The sequence below is a fragment of the Colobus angolensis genome, unplaced genomic scaffold (genome assembly GCF_000951035.1).
Source record: "Colobus angolensis palliatus isolate OR3802 unplaced genomic scaffold, Cang.pa_1.0 Scaffold544, whole genome shotgun sequence".
Taxonomy (NCBI): Eukaryota; Metazoa; Chordata; class Mammalia; order Primates; family Cercopithecidae; genus Colobus; species Colobus angolensis.
The window spans coordinates 488,077-505,886 of record NW_012118977.1 but is presented as its reverse complement, the minus strand read 5'-3'; the positions used below and the strand labels follow the sequence as shown (position 1 = coordinate 505,886).

At 37.2% G+C, this 17,810-nt stretch overlaps 1 protein-coding gene and 1 long non-coding RNA gene across 2 annotated transcripts in view; both read right to left on the bottom strand.

Moving 5' to 3' along the window:
- Nucleotides 1–225: 225 nt before the first annotated feature.
- On the bottom strand, nt 226–1,535 carry LOC105525594. The gene is made up of 2 exons (XR_001003947.1): nt 991–1,535; nt 226–324 (listed from the first exon to the last, which is right to left on the bottom strand). It is a non-coding gene; the product is annotated as an uncharacterized LOC105525594 (long non-coding RNA).
- Nucleotides 1,536–8,257: 6,722 nt separating this feature from the next.
- Nucleotides 8,258–17,810, bottom strand: part of GRM7 (glutamate receptor, metabotropic 7) — a 420,030-nt gene continuing 410,477 nt past the window's right edge. The window contains exons 8-9 of the mRNA XM_011961283.1: nt 14,364–14,610; nt 8,258–8,328 (exon numbers count right to left, since the gene is read on the bottom strand). Coding sequence (XP_011816673.1) covers nt 8,258–8,328; nt 14,364–14,610 — 318 coding nt within the window. The remainder of the gene's footprint in view (nt 8,329–14,363; nt 14,611–17,810) is intronic.

Below are 17,810 nucleotides of genomic sequence, written 5' to 3'. Positions count from 1 at the left end.
ATGTGTTGTGCTATGAAATTAAATGAAAACTAAGTGTGTTTAAATGTGATTTCCCAGATAGCTCATTTGACAATATAGCGAAACTTTGGCTTTAAGGCACCATTGCTCCAAAAATGATCAATACTAAATAGGTTGAAGACAAGACTGGAGATGTATTCATATTTCAAGATGTATTGGAAAATCCTGCAGGTTATTCCAAACAAAAATTAGATGCAGATGGATTGCTTGACATTCTTAAACTTTATTATGTGTGTGGTACAGGAAGACAATGGGTACAAGAGACCAAATAGAAGAATATCAGATGGGAATCTCCAAAATCCTTTCCTAGAGGAAATAGAAACAGAAAATCCAGTTAATTTGAGATGACACCATCACAACACTGACGGTTAACATTTGAATTGCCATTATGCTAAATTCTGATCTAGGTCCTTTACCTTTATTTATTTCTCACTACTACCATAGGTGATATTTTGCAGATAAGGAAATTTAGACACAGAGAGATGATCTTTCCTAAAGAATCAGTATTTTCTTGCTTGGCACTAATGATTAAGTTTCACCTACTGATACCTTATTTGATTTTCTTTTCCTGTAAATGGGAATGGGTCAGAACCCCCTATGAATGCTACTCTTCCTGCTGACTTGACCCAGAATAAACTGAGAATTCAATATCCAGGAAGAGACTGGCTTTTCAGTATTGCATCACAGTAGATCACAGTAGATCGCAGTAGGGATCTCTTCTTCTTTTGATGTCACTGATGTCTTCCTGAAATAAAACTCCTAGACAAGATTCTAGTGGGCCATGATCTCAAGACATCTTTAGTGCAATTTCCTTAATTATGCTGGAATATTAAGAGGATGTTGCTGGCATGTGATGAGAACTGCCTATGACTAAACTCATGCAAACAGGATAAGGTCTCTTTCATTCAATAAGTTCATTGGTGGGCTGGGTAGCAAACCTTCCTTAGGACACTTAGAAGGACAGATACTTGCCTCAGACAATCACTTGACTAGATGCCAGTGCAGATGGTCAATTGCAGTTGCATTTCTCACCTGAATAAAAACAACAGCTCAAGTCTCAGTCTGGACTTTGGCAAACCACGGGAAATTAAATGCAAATGAAATTTGCAAGCATGACAAAAATGAGGGCAAGAGGAATTAAGTTCCAAGAACAAAAATGTAGCATTTTTCATGCTAACCCTAGGAGGCCAACTTAATCAAATTTTCAGCTCAGACTGATAATGACCCTGGTGGCCAGTTTCTTTATGAGCTTTGCTATGGCAAAAGCAGAGAGAAAAGCAGGTGATGAAGGGGTGGGGGAATTAGCTTTTCACATTTTTGTTCCAGGGATTTGCTATTTTTTAATGCTAGCAAATCTTCTGAGTTTAATTACCTTTGCTCATGTTTCCATGCCAAACTTGATTACCTTAAGCAGAGGTGAGTCTGCTTATAACCATCTGTATATGAAGACCCATGGCTTGAACTCTGAATGGCTAAACTTCACTCAGGATGACCAGTAGATGTCAAATATGATCATCAATGGATTTCAATGAATTCTGAGAATTAAACATTTCCAGTTCCAGCAGATCACGTTCTTTGTAACAGGAACTATAGTGTTTAATTTTTTAGACCATCAAAAAAAAAAAAAATCCAAGAGGAAGTGAAATTATATCCAGTGGTCTTTGCAATACCATAAAGAAAAAAAAAAGTAAGATGCATCTCACTCCACAATGGCCCTGAAGTCAGATTATGTTTCCCTCCTTGAAACCCTGGAGGACCTATCTAATCTTTAGCAAACTGAGGGCCTCTAGAATCAACTTATAAGAACAAGAAATGATGGTGAGATAGATGATGTAGACTGAGACATTTCACCCTATTCCATTCCATTTCAGAAAAAATCATTAGAAAGACCTCTGGCCGCAAGACCTGAGTACAGGTGTCTACTCTGCCACTCACTGATGTGTGTTACTAGGAAGTTAATTCACTGCTCTACGTCAGTTTTCACAACTTTCAATAAGACCTGCCTCAATAGATAGTTGAGTACATTCTATACTTTGCAGCAATAGTGAAAATATGATGAAAATTTCAGCATAATAATATTAAATTGCTGCAAATGATCATGATAGCCCCTTTGAAGACTGAGATGAATGAGTCTGGCCCTCCAGGGTGGTCCCATATTTAATATAAGTGCAATAAAAGCCAGACTTCAAAGCATCAAGGAAGATCTCTGAGAAGTTTTGTTAATTGTTTTTTTGGTAGGATCCCAGCTTCTAAAGGAAACCAAATGTGTTTTCACGAGCTAAAATTAAGGGAATCTGTTCCACTCAGTCATTACTCTATCACTCAAGACATACCCCAGAACTATTATTTGTACTTAAAATGCTCTTCAGCTTGCCAGCCAGCCAGGAGCTACCTGTCGAAGTTAATCACATGTAGTGGTTCATATATCAGGTGGTATGAGCCTATCTGGCCCACAGCAGCTTTGCTGAGTGACTGATAGCCTTCTCTCTCAATTTCACCAAGCCAAAAGACTACTAATGATGCATCAAAAGGCCACAGTAAACTATCTTGAAAACAGAGATTGTTGTACCTACAGAAAAGCTTGCCTGACTTTATTGGCAATCCTAGATATCATGACTTCCAACTCTAAGAGCTTATGATAGACAAAAATGTAACCAAAACAAAAAAGAGAAAAGAAAGCCAATTAAAATAAAACACAGGGCTGGGCACAGTGGCTCATACCTGTAATCCCAGCACTTTGGGAGGCCGAGGTGGGTGGATCACGAGGTCAGGAGTTCGAGACCAGCCTGACCAACATGATGAAACCCCCTCTCTACTAAAAATACAAAAATTAGCCAGGCGTGGTAGTACATGCCTGTAATCCCAGCTACTTGGGAGACTGAGGCAGGAGAATCACTTGAACCTGGGAGGCGGACATTGCAGTGAGCCGAGATTGCGCCATTGCACTCCAGGCTGGATGACAGAGTGAGACTCTATCTCAAATAAATAAACAAAATAAAATAAAGTAACACAGATGAGCAGAGACCAACAATGTTATCTTATGTACCCTGATATATGCACAGTCAGCCCTTACAAAAGAGAGCTTTCATATACAGAATCTCATGCGACCTCCATGGTACCTCATCAAGATTAGCTTATTTCCATCTTATTAAAGAGGAAACTGAGGATTGGAACTTATCCACAATCAGAGATCCATTAAGTGATGAAGCTTTTGCTACCCCAAGTATCAGAGCCAGGGTGGGACTTCCAGTCCAGTTTTTCTTATTCTTGGCCAGAGAAAAGGATAGCACATACAAGGTTATAACCAATACTTGGACCAACACTTACAGAAAATGGGGTTGCTGATCCATGTCACGTTTTTCTAAGTGTTGGGTCAGCTCAGGAAGAACAAGCTTTGGAAATGTTATCTCAGTCCTCTTTGTGCAAGCTGAGGTCTTCAGAGGTTACTATGAAAGAGGGCAGAGATATAAAGGGAATTGAAAACTAATCTTCAACTTGAAAAAAAAATGAGAATAGTCATGTAGATCATAGAGAGAAATAATGATTACCTTTGATTCCTAGAGAAAGTTAATTTAAAGTGTAATCCAAGTTCCACTGTACAGCCAAAAAAAAAAAAAATTCTGCAAAGTTGAGATACATCTTTAGTAGATGGAAACGAGTCACAAGGGTCACCTCTCTTGAATATTGGGAAGATGCTCATTCACAATAATTGGTGGAAAGAAAGATTTTGGAGATTAACTGACCTTGGTTTAGGATACACAGTGTTTTTTAAATGCAAATGATATTTGGTATCATGATAAAAGGCAAAATCTGTCCTGAATGACAGTCTCTAAGGAAATGCACTCAGTAGTCAGAAAACCATCAATTTGACTGCTTATGTTTTTGTGTTTACCAAATTAGAATCTGTAACTATTTAAAGCAAGTCCTTAGGATCCATGTCCAATGGAATCTTTCAAGTTCATGTGCACTTTGAAAGTATAGATTATCTGTGGTCCGTGAAATAAAATAGGCATAGAACTTTGTTGGTTTATAAATGGGTTTAGCACAACAAAAGAAATTAATTACACAAGCCCAGATGTAGCACTGACACCCATTTTTAGGAGCTGTACCTTACAACTACACCATATTTTTGAAACCTGTGACATCAGGTTTGTACATTGTCTTTTTAGGGTGGTCTTTGTGACCTTAGAGGCTTTATCTGGAAGAATATAATTCCACCTACTGAGGCTGTAGACTTATTATTGTTTTTATACTATTTATTATTGCTAATAAATATTCACTTATAAATGTTTACTGTGCATCTACCGAGTTCTAGGTAATAGGAGCCTTTGGTATGGGAGGTATTGTGCTCCACTCATTCCAAGCACATTTTCTCACAGCCTAGTACTTACTAGCCCTTGTACTTAAAGGCACAAAGACAAAGGATACTCAGTCTTACTACCCTCAGGCTGCTTCCTGCATTTCATTCCCTAAAACTATCTGCCTCAAAACCCAATAGCCTCACAGTACTGCTTTCTAGTACCAGACCGTGTCATATTCTCTTGTACTCCAGGTTCTTTGTGTATACTTTCCCCTACCTTGAGTGCCTTTCCTTTTATGGCTGCCTGGAGCCCTTTATCTTTTAAGAGCAGCTCAAGCAAAACATCCTGGGTGATGGCCTCCACCTGTAGCTTGATGGCACTTGGTATATACCTTGAGGAAGAGCCCTTGTCACCTTTGAGTCTATTACTTACCTTTGAGTCTTCCATCAGATCTGAGCTCCCTGAAGGCATTGTCCCCTTCTGTCCCCCACTCCTAGTCAGTTCATGGATGGCCCGGAGGAGAGGTGCTTGGCAAATATTTCTTTAATTGACCCAATTTAAGGATACTCAGTAAAAAACCTTGACCAGATAGGACAGTGCAATGCATATATGTAAAACTTGACATAGTTTTTGTGACTTTGAGGTATGATGTGTACATTTCTTTATGCAAGAAATGAGAGAAGCAGTAGCCATGTAAACACTCATCCAGTTCTTTAAGTTGAACTCAAGTTGCAGAACCAAGATGGCAGATATTAATTGGATTTTGAAGATATGCTGAGATATCAAACCTTGGTGAGAGAAACGATGGTGTCTCACATACCTCATAGGCAGAGAGAAATATCCCAAAAAGATTTATAGCTGCATTTATTCCCAAGGTGATTCAGTGTCCAAGGTCAGATAACATATATTCTTTGCTATATTTATAGTGTTTCAAAGTTAATTTTAAGAGGAGATGGTCTCCAGTTACAGCAGAGATATTACATTGAATGTTAAAGAGGGAGAGTCCCAACATGATACGAAAACTTGCACTGCACAGTTTCAAAAAGCTTAAAATTGCCAGATAATCCCATTCATTACAAGAAATCAAATATGATTTTTGTAATATTCAATAATGGATGTCAGTAATATAATTCATGTGTTTGGCATTCTCGCAAGGCTTAATTATACTCTCAACGTTTTTTTTTTTTTTTTATCAAAATACTATCCTAGGCTGTGAAAATTTACCTCCTAACAAAACTTATTTCCTGACCCGGCCATGGTGATGATGCCAGATTAATTGTGCTTTTCATTTTGTACCTAATTGCATTTCGACATAAATGTCATTAGGTTGATAACACTTTGCAGAGTTTTAAAATTTATAAATATTCATGTAAAGGATGCAGAAAGTATTGATTCTGCAGATGCCTGGCTGAGAGTGGTTGTCACATGAGAGTGCTTTTAAACAGAGGCATGTTATGGAATGCATTTTCAAACCAGGCTTAGGTTATGTTCCATCTGAATTTGAACCTGCTTCCTTCAAATCCCTATAAGCAAATATTTGATTTGCTGTAAACATTATACTAGGCTTTGTTGGGACAGGATGCCTGACACTAAGTTTTAATAGCACAGTAGTATGAAAGTTTACTCTTGAATCTGTGATTTTCTTTTTACTGTCTTGTCTCCCTGAAAGCAATCACTTAGAAATGGATTTGAACACATAACATTAAGAGACTTCTTTCATTGACCTTTCAAGTTTACTAGTCTCATTATTGACCTGAACAAGTAAATCACCTGTTCTTTGAATTAATGTAACTTAAACCAACTTATATCCCCAATTATTTTGAAGCAGCTCTACAAAATGTTTATCTTTAATATTTAAAGTCACATTTAAGTTGGTCAGAAAAGGAGACCAAATACAATTATTATTTGCATTTGGAATACTATTGTGAAAACAAAGACGGGATGAAATAGAATAATAAACTAATAAAAGCCCTATGATATTGATACAGGAAACAGACCAGTCCATATTATTAAGCAGTTATTCTCCTCTAGCTTTCTCTCATCAAAATCTTTGAAGTAAGACAGTTCTCGCTACAAGTTTGAATTTACTTCTAACCTGTATATCCTAAAAGTATTTTTTAACCAAAAGGTTGACTTAAAATATTTTCATCTGACTCCCTTTAAAACCAAAGGCATCAACTTAGAAAGGAGCAAAAGAGAATTTTTAATGGATTGAGATTAAATCTATCATTTTTACCCAGGGAAAATTCCTTCTTATTTATTCTTAGTCAGTCTCATGTAAAAAGGCTATTAAAGTGATGAGCTCCAGCGTTTTGACAAGCACTTGTACTACAAAAAACTTGAAATCTCACTGGAATACAGTTACATATTCACTGGGAGGAAAGAATGCCCTATTTAAAAACTAGGACAGATCATGTTGATAGGGAAAAAGGAAATAACTATGTGAACAATATACCCTAAATTAAAGACCAAGTTGCTGGCATCCGTCTAAAGTCAACAGAAAATGTCATTACTCTTTGGAAGTACTCTTATCCTGTCTTAAAATACTAAATGGATAAAAGAGAGAGAGAGCAAGACATTATTCGTATTCAGAATTCTATTACACAAACAAAGATGGGAAGAAACAGAACAGTTATCTAAGTCCCATGTTATCAATGTAGGAAAGGGAAAGACCAGTCTACATTATTTAGCAATATTTTTCCCCCTCCCGTGGTACAACCTCACTGCTTACTCTCTTGGGATCTCTCTAGAGAGAGGTCTCTCCATTTTATAAGTACAATAGGAGGTTCAGAGAAACTCAAAAGAGAATGTTTTACTCAAAGCCACCACATGACTTTAATAACGTATTCCATGTTCTCTACTGTATATTTTCCCATAGTTTGGAATGCCCTGTTCCACATGGATGAGGATGCTTGCCATAGCAAGTGTTGTTTTCCACTGTCTTATAATGTCGCTTAGGCTGAAACAGGGTGATGATAATATTCTTTCAGAGTATATTTTCTTTAGTGAGAGCCTCAAGCAATATAAAAGCCTCTGTGGTGAATCCATTATTATTCTTATGCCACCCCACTCATGTGGTTGGTTCACACATCACACAATACATTATCATTTAATCTATTAATTTGAACACCTTTGGCATTTATTGGTATTCTTGGGTATAACCAGCGTTGAAACTAATCTTTAGATCTTTGTGGTCTTTCACTGACCCTTTCTCTGCTTTTGTGTGATGAGTAAAGTTGGTTCAGTGTTTCTCAAAGGCAGAACTATGAGCCACAAATCATCAACATATTATCAATCCCTACCAGTAAACCTATTTATTTTCTGCAGAGAAGGAACCAAGACAATTCAGCCAGTAAACCTATTTATTTTCTGCAGAGAAGGAACCAAGACAATTTTGAGTTAAAGATGGTAAGGTCATTTGTTGCTATTTCAATGGATACTTTTTTAGCGTACACTTCTTTGAAGGTATTTAGTAAAAATAAAGCAGAACAAATATTTCACTAGGTTTGCATTTACTAAGCATCCCCCTTCTCTCCTTGTAGGTTTTCCACATTGCCTTCTAAACCCACAGTAGGAAATCATACATTGAGAAATACTGTGAAATAGTTTCTCACCACTGGTAGTTTTAAAGTAGAGCATGTGTCAGAATGACCAGCAACAGCTCTCTGCAATTACTGGCTAGCTGTTCAGGAAGACAAATGTGTACATACTCATAAACACATTCTTTAGAAAATTAAGCAGGCATACAACCAATGGCAGCTGCTGGCACTAAGCTTATCAAATAGATCATATTTGAAAATTTATTCCTTCCTATAGATATATTTTCAGGTAATCATGCACAGTTTCCATGGAAACATTTCTAATTCTCATTGGAGACAAGAACACATAAATAAATAAGAATTAGATTGTTTTCTTACCTTTTGGAAAGCAGTCAAAAGCTATACTGTTGGTGGGATAGTGTACCAAGTAACAGACTTTTGTACACTCTTTCTTACTGGTGGTATACAGTCTACAGGAAAAGTAAATATATAGGTATGTATAAAATAAATGTGCACACGATATTACGTTTTATTATTATTATTTTCCTTTTGGGAAAAGGCTGCGATAGAGACCATACACATTATGCCCACACTTTTGGTGGGTTCAGTAGCCTTTGGTAGACCAGGTCACCTCAATTCAGGTACCTCTGAACATGGGAGTACTGGTGCCTCTTGAGTTAAGGGAGTTGGGTTTTACTTGCTTGAGTTGGAACAGCTGAGGGAACCAGCCCAAACATAATTTATCTATCAGCTCAGAGCATTATTTTCTTCTTCTTGCCAGCCCTTTTTTCTCAGCCTAGTCCAGTCATGCTGTCCAGCCTGTGTGGTTAGTCCAAGAGGATGAAACAAGTAACATAATGTTGAGAATGTTAGGGATCCAAACAAATGGAGAAGCAAAACAAAACAAGAACCACAACAAATTAACACAGCACAGAAGTGTGTTCTAGCATTTTCTAGGAACCATTATTTGTGTAGAGTTTTGGTGCCCACATCCATTTTCCAGCAGCCCGAGTTTTCTTTCTTTTCTTTTTTTTAAAATAACATACCTCCTTATGTTGACAGTCCTATTTTATGTAATAAATTTATTTTGTTGAGAACAGCACAAGTTGTTATTTATGTATTTTCCTGATTGTAGATGCAAAAATGGTAGCACAAGAAAAACACCATCAGAATACAATTCCATACCTTATTTTGTATTTTAGGTGCAAATTGTTATTCTTCTAACATGTGCTTCATCATACAACGTGTTAATTAGCTTAAACCAGTCTTTTATGTAGTCTATGTCCATTTTCTATCCCAGAGTGCGTTCATTAGTCATACATCTCCACATCCAAAAAAAGGGTTGTCCCTTGCTGTCCACCTGCCTGCCATCTCTAGTTGCTGCTGACCTGCCAGAATAAACTGTCTGTATCTAGCTAAGATCCTTGAAGTATTTCTCTGCACTGCTTGCAGGGCATTAGCTTAGAAAATGGATGGTAGCTTAAAAGAAAGGTAGCTTAGGGCCAGGCCTCTCTTCACTATGCACTGTGATCTTTTACCAAAGAAAGCGTGAAAGCCAAAGACAATTTACAGAATATCTTCTGGTTGATACCAGTCCAGGTGAAGAAGGCTGTGGTTCCTATCCACCCATCCCAATAAAGCCATGCTGCCTCTTAGTTAATATTATCCATCCAACTTGAAAAGGATCGTCGTGGCCATCAGTAAGCCATAGCCCAAGCACAACCATGGCATTTTGTTTATCTGGCATCTACAAGTTTGCCATGAACATACATCTGCCAAGTGAACTGTAGAAAGTGCAGGGAAACATTCCAAATTCGGGATGCAGGTGGGAGAAACAGTTTGAGGTACCCTTCTTCTTAGACAGGAATATGAGAAGGCATCATCTTGGCCAGATATACAGCTATCCAAATGAGGCCAGGTTCTTTTAAACTTTTAGCAATGGAAGTCTTATTTGCATAACTAAAATTCAGTAAGTAGCTGAGCTACAGCCCTATGCCCTCTGAGCTTACTGTTTTTCAGTCTAAGTGCAGAGACCAGCAAGAATTGGCCCAGCTCTGAATATCTAATATGCCAGCAGTGCACAGATACATTGAAATTTTGAGATTTACTTTTCGTTTATTCCATACATAATGGAGTTTTTCTTTCATACAATGGACTGTTAGCTAAGGAAGCAAACTAACAGGATAATTGTATTTCTTGAGAAAAAAAAATGTGGTAGTATAAATGTCTTCCTATATTAAGTCAGCAAGCAAATTCATTTTTATGTAGACATGTAGTTGCAGTGTGGAATTGGATGAGTAGAAGCATGCATGCACCAGATGGCAAACTGCAGTGATGGAGCAGAGCTGTTAAAAATGAAAACACTGAAGATTGAAATACATTGAGACTAAGTGTTTAGAGCAACAATGAATAAGAGGACATTTCTGTTCCACTATTTACTTTGCAGCTCATAGTATAAACTCTACTTCCTCTCAGACATCCTCCCTCAGAAAATATTGTACAGAATTTGCCTATTGGAGAGACAAATTCCTTTTTCAAGTGCATGAGCTGTTTTTCTTTGTTTTTAACCAGTCAGCTGAAATTCAGAAAATAATGTCATTTATCTCTGTTATGACAGTTAAGATACTGGAGACAATTTTAGCTATATTTGGCATTAAACAGAATATTATAGTGTTACCTAGCATAGCATAGTCATGTTTGTTTTTACTAATTCAATTTTTCACTATTGTTCTTTTCCTATTACATGCATTTTTGCCTTGCTGGGGACTGGTTTTTCAAATGTCATTGCTGTCTATGATGTTACTTTTTCCGTATTAGTGGCTCATTTTGAGATCATTTTAAATGACTGTTTGTATGTTTGTCCTATCTCAAATGTTTTATTTCTTTGAGTTGACTTTGAGTCCTAGATCAGTATCAACGCTAAAACTTTGGAAGCTGTATCTAATGTGGACTCAAATTGAGTTTCCTAGAATAAAATCCTTGTCAATTTCTAGAGCTACACTGTCCAATTCAGTAGCCACAGCCACAAGTGTGTGTTTACATTTAAATGCAATGTAAATAAAGTTTACTTAATTCAAAACTAAGTAAAATAACAAATGTATTTCTTCAGTTGAGTAGCCATATTTGCTTACTCTATTAGACATCACACACACAAAACATGACCATCACTGCAGAAAGAACTATTGGACAGCTTTTGTGCAGATAAGCTCTTTGGATTCTTTTTTTGGGACCTTTGAGAGCTGGGTCATCAGAAACCCCAATGTTTGGAGGTACATGAATCTCCTCCTATGGTTTAGCAGATATCTAGTTAAGTTTTCATGGTGTTTTAGGGTGTGTCTACACAATAACAAAAGAGCTAAAGCAATTAAAAACACCTTTCCAACTGGTGGTGAGAAAAAGGCTCTATTTTATTTTATTTTTCTGTATTGTTTACCTTGGCTCTATGTAGACACTTAGAGCAACAACAAAAACCCTATGAAACTTTTTCAAGGAAAGAGATACCAAATGAATTCCAAATGGAATCATTGGAATATAATTTTTGAATTAATCAGATGAGGCCTCTACCTGGGCAGCCTTCTTTGAGCTCAGGTTACTCCTGTTTTTGTAGACAAAACAAGCAATAATACGTTACAGTATGTTTAAAGAATCTCCCACCAAACATCATTATATTCAGCATATACAAACTATATAACCAAATAAGGAAACCAAAAGAGTAATTCCTGCATTGGAATTTTGACATGCCATTCATATTCTAAGAAACAGAGGAGCAAAGAGGAACAAGCGTGGGCTGAAGAGTCAGACCTGGGTTTTAGTCCAACCTCTGCTGTTAACTACATGTGTGGCTTTGGTAATGTTACTTAATCTTGTGAAGCCAAGGTTTCCTCAGTAAAATGAGAATAACAACATCTATTCTATAGATGTACTGTAAGGAGTAAGAGAGATATTCCACACAAAGCATTCCGCGTAATGCCTATTTCAAAGAGTACTTTATGCTAGCATTAGCATTAATGTCAGTGTTAGCATTTTAACAACCAATGTCATACCCAAAAAAAGCCTCAACAAGGATTGAACCTTATCATTAAATAGCAACAGTAGTAATGTTTTTTGAAAGTTAATAATTCTTAAATAGCATAGTATCGAATTGTCTAAACTCAAAACCTCTACTTTCGTCTTTTTTTCCCCAGTACAATTACTTCCAATTATGTTTTCTGTTTATTGACTTTGAACAGTATCTAGTTAAATTGTGTGTGTGTGTGTACAAAAATAAAGCTGTTATTGGAATATTTGCAAGATAAAGGTTTTATGAAATGCAAATTTGACAAAACAAACTATAATTAAAAGCCACTAATTATGAATATACAGATATATTTAACAACACAGGTATAGGTATAATAGATTAATAGATGCACACATATGTTCATGTAAATTCTTCTTCTTCTTCTTTTTTTTTTTTTGAGACAGAGTTTTTCTCTTGTTGCCCAGGCTGGAGTGCAATGGCGCAATCTCAGCTCACTGCAACCTCTGCCTCCTGGGTTCAAGCGATTCCCCTGCCTCAGCCTCCTGAGTAGCTGGGATTACAGGCAAGCACAACCACACCTGGCTAATTTTGTATTTTTAGTAGAGATGGGGTTTCTTCATGTTGGTCAGGCTAGTCTCGAACTCCTGACCTCAGGTGATCCACCCACCTTGTCCTCCGAAAGTGCTGGGATTACAGGAGTGAGCCACCGCGCCCAGCCGTAAATTCTTCTTTTGAGGATTTAGTTTTATCTACCCTGTGATGTTTAATGTACATTTAACTGCAGCTTTATATCTACTCTATCTTAATAATTTATTTCTAAGCAAAGCTTTTTGCCTCTTCAGGAATGGAAGGACACTGACATTTAGCTGATACAGTATTTTCTAGACATCATATTTTATGATACATTTATGACAAAGTTATTCTCTCTTTTATACATAATTTTATTGAGTTTTAGAAAAGCTCAGTGATTCTTAAAGCCACACGGCCAGTAAATGGAGTGGTTTAGATTTGAACCCAGGTATGTCTCAACCCAAAGCCTCTTCCTACATCACACTGAATGCCACAGCAAGTCACCATCCACTTGCCCTCCTTTCAACTGGCCACTTGCTCTGGAGACACAACACAGCCTATCGTTCATTCTGTGCCTCCCTTCTCTCAGTTTATTCCTTTAGCCTTGTCCTAGGATGTTTTCTGTCAAAAGTCAAAGTGGGGCCCACAATATTGTTAATTAACCTTGTTACTTTGTCTACATATATTCAAAATATTTCACAACATTCACTCAACTATTCGTAAATAGAGATAGGTCAAAATCACAGTTCTTTGTGTGTAGTGTTTGTCAGGAGCAAACCCAGTTGGCTTCTTGGTTTTTATTAAAGATATCTCTCTTCTTTCCAGAGCAAAAAGGATTTCCTCAAGAGTATTTAAAATTGAAACTTCCTTCTGTTTGGCATTAAGCCTTTGACAACAAGATCAGCTTCTAACTGAAATATAATATGTCATGAATGACTTAATGGATAACCTGAAATCCCTTCTGCCTTAAAGAGAATAAATATCACAAATATTTGAATCTGCCTCATTCTACATGCAACTAGCCAAAATATTCTTGGAAAACAAATCTTAAAACTAGTATTTTAAATCTGAAACGTACTCTTACCACCATATTGTTAGTAAAGTTAGCAATTAGGAATTCTAAGCATTTAACCTTTGAGCTGGTCTTGTGTTATTTACAAAGTGATAGCTATATGCCCATTTTACCTGGGGACATTTGCAGGCATGACTAAAGAGTCCTAGAGTTTTGCAGATATGCCATATAATAGCATCTTAAATCCAACGTTTTTTTCCTTAATTTCTTCCCTAAGGTTTGTCTTGCATAGAATAAAACTCTTCTCCAGTGGTATGGTAGACATTGTTTTTCCCACAGGACGATGCCATTGTCATGGTAGTATCTGGTCCTGTGTACTTGGATTCACGTTTGACAACTTTTTCCAATATTTTATATGTTTCTAGAAGACCTGACTAGTAAAAAATAACTTTTTCAACATTCACATGCTAGAGGAAAAAAGTTATGCTTCCAAAATTCTAATTTATTCCAGTTTTATTCCTACCAATACAGGTCATTAGGTATGGAAGTTTCCCTGACAAAAAAGTTGTTGCCTTAACAGGAAGGGTGCAAGAAAGAACAACCTGATAGGTGCATTTGTCAGTTGGAGGATTCAGTACCAGAGGACAAGCAGCAAGGGAAGGGGGAGGCTTCACATTTCTGAAGCAGAGCCTCCAAAAGCTTCTTTCCAACAAGGAACAAAAAGAAAATGGTGGCAGGAATGAGTCAAACTCAAAAGAGCAGAAGTTAGCATTCACCAAGGCAACCCAGTCCATATGAGAAGAACAATCACAGTAGTTCTCCAGAGAGGCAAGCACACCCACCCCACCTCTTCTTAAGCTTCCTGATGCAGGATGGGAAGACGAAAGAAAAGGAGAGTTACTTACTGTTTGGGTCTACGTTTTCACAGAGCTCTGTCTTTGCCTCACCGTTGGGTCTGTCACTGGGTTTGTGTGACAGCCTCGATGACATGGTGGCTGCTGTGACTACCGCCTTGAAGCTTCGCTTCCGTTTCTGGACATTGAGTTCAGGGTGGAAAATGATGATGTATACTTTCGGCATGTATAGCATCCCCAGCGCCACTGACGCACTTAGGTTCATGGAGATGGTAAGTGTGGTAGTTTGTATGTAGAGCTAGGAGACACAACACACAAGGCACTATTACAAATAAAATGACTGCAGAGGGGGTCTGAACACTTAAAGCGATGTCAAGAACGACTATGGCTAAGATAAAAGCAATCTTTAGGCATTTTGATAAATAAAGGAAAGGACAATGACTCTGCACAGTTATTGGAGAGTATATGCATATATTAATTGATTGAATGCTATTGGGTCAATCCATGCACTAGAGAAGTCTCCTATATTAAAATTCAGAGTAGTCTTGCCCTAGAGAAGTCTCCTATATTAAAGTTCAGAGTAGATCTCTAAACATAGTTGAAGGACTTCTAATCAGAGTGTCAGCTAAATATAAAGACATGAAGACCACAGAAATCTGTAATCTTGATTAAGGTGTAGTTAAGTTTTATCTTTCATACATGTAAAAGAAGGTTCACACTCCATGATTTCTTCCTACATTGAGATTCTGAGGCCTTTTGAGAAGTCTTTATCTTAATATATGTCTCTTTTTATATTGTCTTCTAGAAAGGCATACCTTTTCCCTATCTGCCGAATAGTGAGTTGAGTTTCTCCGAAAACTAAGACCTTCTTGTTTAATTCTGTCTTACAAACCACAAATGACAAGTGAACAAGACATAGTGATGTTGGCTTGTCCACTCTTTATATTGGCAAATTACTAATGAGATGCAAAATTGTATTCTGGAGTTGGGTTATTTGCAGTTTGGATGGTGTCCCTATTTCTGTCCTTGTCTCCTATTGTTTCCTCAAGAAATCAGATCAACTAATTGCTTGCTGTCCAGTGTAAATATGAACAATTGATGGTAGAAGAACGTAGGGAGGTGTGTGATCCTTAAGAGTAAAGCTACAGGCAACTTGTCTTGGTCTAGTTGTCTACAATACGCCCTACCATGATCTAGGACTCCACCACCCCACCTGCAATGTGTTCAGTCATACTTGCGTTTTGCATGACTTCTAAAGGCTATTTAAATGGAACAACCAGCAACCATTGCCTTTTCTGTCCATGGAAAGCCTAGTTCCTTGACAATGGATTCGGTATTCCACAACTATGCCTTCTTATTGATTGATGATGAAACCCCCATTCTTAAGGGAGTTCACAAGGCCCCTCATGGTTTGTGCTGGCCTACTTTTTTAGACTAATTGTCCACTACTTCCCACCTCCCTGACCCCCTGATCCCCTGTCTTGCCTTCCCAGAGTCCCATCCATTTGTGCCGTCCTTTAGTTTGTGAATGAACTGTACTCATTCAAATAACTTTTCTCCATGCCCCTTTTCTTTATTTTTGTTTTCCTATGTATGGAATGTGCCTTCTTTTCTTCTTAGCACACCCATCCTAGGCTGCCCTCACAGCCTCAAGTCTAGGCCAGCTTCTTTACTGATACACTCTCAAAGGACTTCTTTAGATCATTTGTCTCCGTTGCAATTATGCACTCAGTACCTTGATCATTTTTCTGCCCATTTTCCCGCTAGGTCTTAAGTTCCGTGAAGGCAGGATCTATCTCTCTGGGACATTATTATGTCTGTGAAGAAGGCACTTGATAGATATACAATGTACAGGCTCATGTGTTTGTCTAACGGACACCTTTTTCCTACCTATAACTCACTGGTTAAACAGCCTATCTCTAAATATACAAAAATTTCCATTAGACATATTGGCTGCCTGGACATTTCTGATCTTAATTCTTCAAACTGAGGCCATAGTGAAATCAAAGACAACTTTGCCATCTTGGCTGGAAAAAATACAGTTTTCTAGCCAACATTAATTTGAATATGAATGTCTCCAAATGGTTAAAAGGAGCTACCAGCTGCTGACTATAATACAAAATGAATGTAACATAGAAAGACAAAACAATGTTGAATTAATGACTCTTTAAAGTGTGAATTAGTTCATATTTTTCAAGCTCATATTTCCCTACTAGCATACCCTTAGACGTTTAATGTCATTCCACCCTGCCAGCCTACACTGTTCAAGAAAGGCTTAACATGGTCATAGGGCTTTATAGACATAGACAAATTTTGTCACCACTATCACTGTACTTAGGAGAGATTTGCAAACCATGGCTTAGATCAAAAAGGAAAGGGATGTCAACAAACCTATGGGATCTTAGGTTTTGTTTCTGTTTTTCTGCTCATGACTGAATTTTGCAGTTGATGAAATTATTCAGACTTTGTTTTATTATTTGTAATTATAAATTATTCATGCATATATGCTTATGTATATTTGTATGTGTGTATACATATGTTTTCTTTTTTCAACTTTTAGATTCAGGGGTACATGTGCAGGTTTATTACATGGGTATGTTGTGTGATGCTGAGGTTTGGGGTATGAATAATTCCACACCCAGGTACTGAAGATAGTACCTAATATTTAGTTTTTCAACCCTGACTCACTCTTCTATTAGCCGCTAGTGTCTATTGTCATCTTTATCTCCATGACTACCCAGTGTTTAGCTCTTCCTTATAAGTAAGAACATATGAGGGATGTGATTTTCTGTTTGTGTTAATTCACCTAGAAAAATGGCTTACAGTTCAACATAGTTTTGTTCTTTTTTATGGATGCATAACATTTCATGGTATAGATGTACCACATTTTCTTTATGCAGCCCACTGTTGATGCACCTAGGTTGATTCCATGTCTTTGCTATTGTGAGTAGTGCCGTGAGGACATGCGTCTTTTGGTAGAACAACTTGTTGTCTTTTCAATATGTACCCAGCAACGTACATACTTTTTCTTAACAAAGACTACTTAGCAATTTAGGACTCTACAACGATGATGTTTATGTTATGAAGTGTTTAGTTTCATCATTTTTAAACTAGAGACCATCAAGACTTTGATTTTCATTTAAAAAATTTTTGCAGTCTCTGGTAACACTTCAAAAATATGTGAAAACTGAAATAAACTTCACTAATCATATTTTTTCTACAGCCCCTCCACCCCTGAATCCTCTTTACACACATAGTGGATAAGAATGCAGATTCTAGAGCTAGCCTATCTGAGTTCAATTCCCATTTACTAGTTTTGTGACCTTGGACGAATTACTTCCCCTCAGCTTCTGCATCTGCAAAATGGGCATAATAGTACCTACCTCATAATGCTGTCTTGCTTGATGATTAAATAAGTATTTATAAAGTGTTTAGTATAGGGCCTAGCACATAGTATTAATAAGTAATATGTAAGGTTTTTTTTTTTTTTTTTTTTTT